This window comes from Cebus imitator, unplaced genomic scaffold (assembly GCF_001604975.1).
Source record: "Cebus imitator isolate Cc_AM_T3 unplaced genomic scaffold, Cebus_imitator-1.0 Scaffold425, whole genome shotgun sequence".
NCBI classification, from domain to species: Eukaryota; Metazoa; Chordata; class Mammalia; order Primates; family Cebidae; genus Cebus; species Cebus imitator.
Window position 1 is genome coordinate 1,062,039 of NW_016107740.1, and position 6,696 is coordinate 1,068,734.

A 6,696-nucleotide genomic window follows, 5' to 3' on the forward strand; every position below is an offset into this window, starting at 1 on the left:
AAATCACCTAAGGACACATTTCTCAGGATGTTCCCCATCATTATGTGACACTTGATTGCATTTTCTTAATGCCAAAAGATAATCTTAATGAAATGCTTGAATTTCCCAGAAAAATATAAAATCAGACATCTGTTTCAGACTCTTCATGAGGTGAGACAGGTGAAGAGTTTCTGAAGAAGGGGTAGAGAGAATGTGAGAGATAAATCCCATGAACAGGTATTTAAGGGGCATTTTGGCAATGAGAAATTCTGGAACATTACGGAGAATGAGAGAAACTGGGGAAGACAAGAAAAAGAATATACCTGAGCAAATGTCGTTTATTCCAAAAATGCATGGCTGCCTTAATATTCAAAAACCAGTCAACATAAATCACCTGGCCACTTAATACAACAGAGAAGAAAAACAATCACTTCAGTCTTCTAAAACTGGTCTCTGTATTCTTAACTCAGCAAGACTGCTATTTTCTACTTCCTGCATTGCAGTTTGAGAATTCTTCCAGGCATAAAGCCAAGACTATTCTAGGGCTCACCTCATTTGTTTTTTCTTTCAGGGATCAAGTTTCTGTGCTTCTTCTTGTCTAATGTCCAAAACCTTTACATCCTATAATATATTTTGTCCAGTTTTCTAGTTGTTACAGTAAAAGGGGACACCTGATCCAAGATATTCTATCATGACTATACAATTCCAGTTTGAAAACATCACTTTACCTGCCATGAGGAATGGATTGCAGGAAAGTAAGAGTTATAGGCCAGGGAAACCTATCAAGGAAGCTATCGTGGTAGTCCAGGTGATAGATTATGATGGCATAGATTTGGACTGTAGTAGTGAAAATGGAAAGAAGCACACGGACTCAGTGTAGGTTTCTGAATTGGAGTTACAGGACTTCATGCATTAGATACAGATTGAGTGCAGGGGAGAGGAGGAAAGAAGAATTAAGGATGATATCTAGGTAGATGGTGACGCCTTTGCTGTAAAGTAGAAGACTTCAGGATAAACGGTTTTGGGGTGATTTGGAAGAAGAACTAAGTCTTTCCCCTCCTTTCTCTATTTTTTCATTGCCTATTTTCCAATTGCTGCCTCACAACAGTCCAACAAATAATTTGACAGAAATAGATTATTGGGCTGGTGGAAAGGCATGGGGAGTGAGAAAGAAGGGACTGTGGTCTCTCTTTTTCTAACCTAGTCACACAGTATTAAAAACACAGTTGCATTTCGTACACAAAAATGAATTCTTAAAGACCATTCATATGTAAAAAAATGGTAATATGTATCATCTTGGATTATATGTCTAAAGCCATGAATAAGTGAAGAAAAAGATACATGTTGGTGCATAGGGGTATAAGAGTGAAAAAAAACCCCAACGATCCCTAGGAGGAACAACAAAGGTCAAACCACTTTTACAATGAAGAAATGGTTCTCATTCAAGTCCTTGCTAATTACTACTTCTTTTATTACATCTTAGAATTAGTTGTTATCTAATGGCCAGGCACAGTGGCTCATGCCTGTAATCCCAGGCATGATTTTGGGAGGCCGAGATGGGCGGATCACCTGATGTCAGGAGTTTGAGACCAACCTGGCCAACATGGTGAAACCCTGTCTCCACAGAAACACAAAAATTAGCCGGGCATGATGGTGCACACCTCTAATCTCAGCTACTCAGGAGGCTGAGGCAGGAGAATCGCTTGAACCCAGGAGGCAGAGGTTGCAGTGAGCCAAGATCTCGTCATTGCACCACTCCAGCCTGGGGGACAGAGCAAGACTCATCTCAAAAAAAAAAAGAGAATTAGTCTTAATACTCTAAGTAGATATATGCTAAGGTATACTTTGAGCTTACAGTGATTTAACTTCCCTGGCAACTAGTCTCAAGCCCTAAAAGATGAATCGAGTTGGCTTCCAGCTCTTTCTGTGGTTTAGAATACCATTTAATTGGCTACAGGGAATTGGCCGGAGAGAATGCACCTGACCCACACTGAGCCAGCTGAATTTCCTCTCACAGGAATTTAGAATTGGGAGGTACAGATAATAAGTTGGTCTAAGTGAAGAAACTAGCATACAACTGTAACATAAGCTTAAGTACTGAGGTACAACAGTAGGGCCTTTTCCATACAGACTAAAAAAGCACAGTAGGCAGATGTGCAGAGGGAAAAAAATGAAGCAGATACTACGAGAGAAGCAGAGATAAAAAGATAAAGAGATAAAGTAAATGAAAGTCCTAACATCTTTCCAGTTCCTGATTTCATTCTCTTCCTGAGTCCTTGAGCTGTATGAGATATCCCAGTATCTTTATTTTCCATTTTTGCTCAAGCTCACTGAAGATGGCTTCAATTACTTGAAAGCTAAGAAGACTTGAATAAAATACTGTGGCATCTTTGTACAGGTATTTTCCCAGCACTGCACTACTATTCTTCTCGGCAATTCAATCACTATACATAGGCATTTCTCCTATAGCATATTATTAATTGAGTACAATGTGACCGATTAAGACTAAGATTTGCGGCATATAAAATTCTATTGGTTTGGGTATGGGGAAAAAGCATTGCACTGACAACAATGTATCCAGAATATGTGTTAAGGCAGGTGGTAGCACGATGTGGATTATGGGAATGGGGAAAATCTGGGGAACCAGGAATCCTTCGACATTAACATCTTCTGGTTCCTCTGACCTCTTAAGCCAGGCTCTTTACTTGTCCTACTCCCACTTGTCTCACCAGCATCCTTGGCTAAAGTCTACTTCTAATGAAACTGCAGTGTAATCTTTCTTTCTTGGTTAGAGCCCTGTGGGTTTCTTGGCTGACTCGGCATAACCCCAGGTCTCATTAGCCCCTCTAAGACTAAGTTGAAACATGAAAGGCCCCTAAGTCCTGACAATGTCAAACAGAAACTAGGAGAGGCACAGGAAACGGAAACTCAGAGCCTCTCCCATAGCATATTGCTCCACCGAGCTTCCTCTGAATGCCCATCCTGGGAGTCAGGCTGCCCAGTATTGGAACTAGCATAGCAGCAAGGCAGTTTCCCCCAAACCCAAAATAAACAGCACAATATTCTTACTTATTTAACACAGAGAGTACATACATCTGATTGCTTTTGCTCTTCTCTATCCCATGATTTCTCATGGCTATGACAATGACAAGAGACATGACTATGTTCTAAACTTCCAGAGTACCCCAGCCAAGCCTCACTATGTTAAGTGGAAGGAGCGATAGCATATAAATGGTTGAAGTTTGGACTCTAGGTACATGGTGATTGCTGAGTGTGAATTCTGGCTACTCCCCTTTCCCGTTATGTGGCATTAAACAGTCTCGAAACTTTTTGGTACCAGAGACCAGTTTTGTGGAAGACAATTTTTCCAAGAACTGGGGGAGGGTGGAGGGAATGATTTTAGGATGAAACTATTCCATCTCATATCATCAAGCACTAGATGATCTCATAAGGATCCTTAGATTCTCATAAGGAGCACGCAACCTAGATCCCATGCATGTGTAGTTCACAGCAGGGTTCACGCTCCTATAAGAACCTAATGCGGCTGCTGATCTGACAGAAGGTAGAGCTCAGGTGGTCATGCTCGTTCACCCACTGCTCACCTCCTGCTGTGCTGCCCAGTTCCGAACAGGCCACAGACAGGTACTGGTCTGTGGCCCTCAGGTTGGGGACCCCTGCTTTAACTTGTCTGTTCCTCATTTTTCCCATGTGTAAAATTACAAGTTGGTAACAGTAACCAATGCATTAATCTATTCATGAGGGTGAAATCTTCATGACCTAAACACTTTCCATTAGGCCCCAACTCCCAACATTGTCATACTGAGGATTAGGTTTCCAATACATGAATTCTGGGGGACACATTCAAACCATAGAAAATAGTAACACTTAACATTTACTGACCATTTATTCTATGTCTGGTTCTAAGCTGAGTATTTTACATGCATTAATCTAATCCATTATCCCAACTACCCTTTGAGGTAGATAATTATTATTCTTACGGTAGACTTCTACTGATATTTAGGATAAAAAGAAAACACATTTAAGATGTTAGTTTACTCTTAAGTAGAATTTTTTTTCTTTACTTTGGCAAAATAGTTAATTCTTGCCTACTGTTGGAATTTTCTCATTTGATTCATGTTAGAGGTTTTCTTTTTTTTTTTTTTTCCACATAGCTATAAATAAACTAAGCAATTAGTAGCTGTTTCGAATACAGTTTAATTTATGTGCTAAAAATTATTGGGACTTTTTAATGATTTCTCAAATATCTACACATTTCATCTTGTAAATCAAGCTTTGAAAAAAACCTAATTTTAAACAAAATATTTAACCTGTTCTAATTCAAGAAATTTATCAATTTTTATATTTTCCCTATAAAATTTAACTCTTATCTACACATTATGCTGTATGCCAATTTTACCAATAAAAATACCAATGTAGGTTCATATAAAACATCCTTTTCACTTTTACAATTACCTGTTAAGAAGGTTCTCTACTTCTTGAACTTCTGATATGGACTCTTCATTATCAGAAAGGACACGAGTTTGAAATTTTCTATCTTGGAAATCATATAGCATCACAATAATAAGACTGCTCAAATGATCTGGCTATCAAGGGAAAACACACATGAAGAAAAATATATAAACAATATCTTACCAAGCAATATTTTCCATTCCATTATTTTTCATAACAGAGCAGAAATATGACTATTTTTACATAGTCTGACTGGACTTGGAAAGAAAGGTCTTCAAAATAGAAAAAAAGCCAGAAAAAGAAAAAAACCTTTCGAAAGAGATAATTTTTGGTATGTTCACCAAAATGAATATTAGAAGATAGTCTATATTTAAGAGGTTTCAATATTAAGCAAACTATTTAAATCTAAAGGCTTTTGAACACTTTCTTTTTTAAAAAATCATGAGACGATGCAATTCTAAGACATATCTACTTACTATTGTGGTACTTGGGAAGATACAGCTGTCTATCAACATAGTTTCCAAAATATCTTGATCTACAAGACAAGGGAAATGCCTGTCACCAAAAATACAAAGTGGAACATGAAAATTCTGGAACCAAAATATACTTTAATAATGCCATAAATACATTTACTTTCATTTCTAAAACATACCTCAATTCTGGATACTTAAATTACAATGACATCATGAAATATTTATAATCTTTATGAATGCTGGACCCTTACGACCTAGACTCCGCATGGAATCACAGTCGAAAAAGCATTATCTGAATAGTCAAAGTAGTAATAAGAGGATTCCAACCTTTAATGTATGGCCTTTGAAAAACATTAAAGAGGACCTAATTAATAATGTTGAGCAACAGTTTTCTTATTCTTTTTATGTATTGCTGGATTCGAGTTGCTAATTTTTTTTTGTTCTGTTTGTTTTTGAGACAGAGTCTTGCTCTGTCATCCAGGCTGGAGTACAATGGTGCAATCTCAGCTCACTGCAACCTCTGCCTCCCAGGTTCAAGCAATTCCCCTGCCTCAGCCTCCAAAGTAGCTGGGACTACAGGTGTGCACCACCACACCAGGCTAATTTTTGTATTTTTCATGGAGACGGGGTTTCACCCTGTTGGCCAGGCTGGCCTTGAACTTCTGACCTCAGGCAATCTGCCTGCCTCACCTACCAAAGTGCTGGGATTACAAGCATGAGCCACACCAGGCTGCTAATGTTTTATTTAGGATTTTTGTTGTATGTTCATGTTCATGAGGGATGTTGGTCTATAATCTTCTTTTCTTGTAATATCCTTGTCAGTGTTGTTATCAAACTTATGCAGCCTATGAGTGGAAACTGTTCCTCTATTCTCTCAGAGTTTGTGTTACATTGGTATTATTTCTTAACTATTTGGTAAAACTCAATAGTGAAGACATTGATGTGATGACATTTAATCTAAGACCCAAATGACAAGGAGTTAGCCATGTGAATATCTAGGAAGGGACAGCATTCCAGGCAGAGGTTATGATAATTGCAAACGTGGTTAAGTAAAAACAAGCGAACATATTTAAAAACTTCCACAGGGAACATGAGTGGTCTTTCTGTTACAACTACTTAAACTATATATACATCACATAATAAATGCTTTTTATTTATTTATTTATTTTTGAGACAGAGTCTTGCTCTATCACCCAGGCTGGAGTGCAGTGGCATGACCTCAGCTCACTGTAACCTCTGTCTCCCAGTTCAAATGAGTCTCCTATCTCTATCAAGTAGCTGGGATTACAGATATGTGCCACAACTAATTTTTGCATTTTTAGTAGAGAAAGGGTTTCACCATGTTGGCCAGGCTGGTCTTGAACTCTTGACCTTAGATGATCTGCCTCCCTCAGCCTCCCAAAGTGCTGGGATTACAGGTGTGAGCCACTGTGCCTGGCATATAACAAATGCTTTAATCAGTTGAACAGAAAGGTAGGCCTGCCTAGCTTCAATTTATTCAACATTTATGGAAAACCTATTATATCCAAGGTATAAACTGAATTTGAATTCACGAATTGAATTTTTTTTTTTTTTTCTGAGACAGAGTCTTGCTCTGTCACCCAGGCTGGAGGCAATGGCGGTATCACAGCTTACTGCAATCTCCACCTCCTGGGCTCAAGCAACCCTCCTGCCTCAGCCTCCCACTCTGCCAGGACTACAGGTGTGTGGCACCACAGCTGGCTAATTTTTGTATATTTTATTTTTCTTTTTTTCTTTTTTTAGTTTTTTTTTT

The 6,696-nt window shown here is 38.5% G+C and overlaps 1 protein-coding gene across 6 annotated transcripts in view; it reads right to left on the reverse strand.

Moving 5' to 3' along the window:
- Positions 1-6,696, reverse strand: part of NSUN7 (NOP2/Sun RNA methyltransferase family member 7) — a 49,962-nt gene that overhangs the window by 35,096 nt on the left and 8,170 nt on the right. For all 6 annotated transcript variants that reach the window (XM_017509871.2, XM_037731841.1, XM_037731840.1 and 3 more), the window contains 2 exons: positions 4,926-4,984; positions 4,453-4,583 (listed from right to left, as the gene is read on the reverse strand). In XM_017509871.2, coding sequence (XP_017365360.1) covers positions 4,453-4,583; positions 4,926-4,984 — 190 coding nt within the window. The remainder of the gene's footprint in view (positions 1-4,452; positions 4,584-4,925; positions 4,985-6,696) is intronic.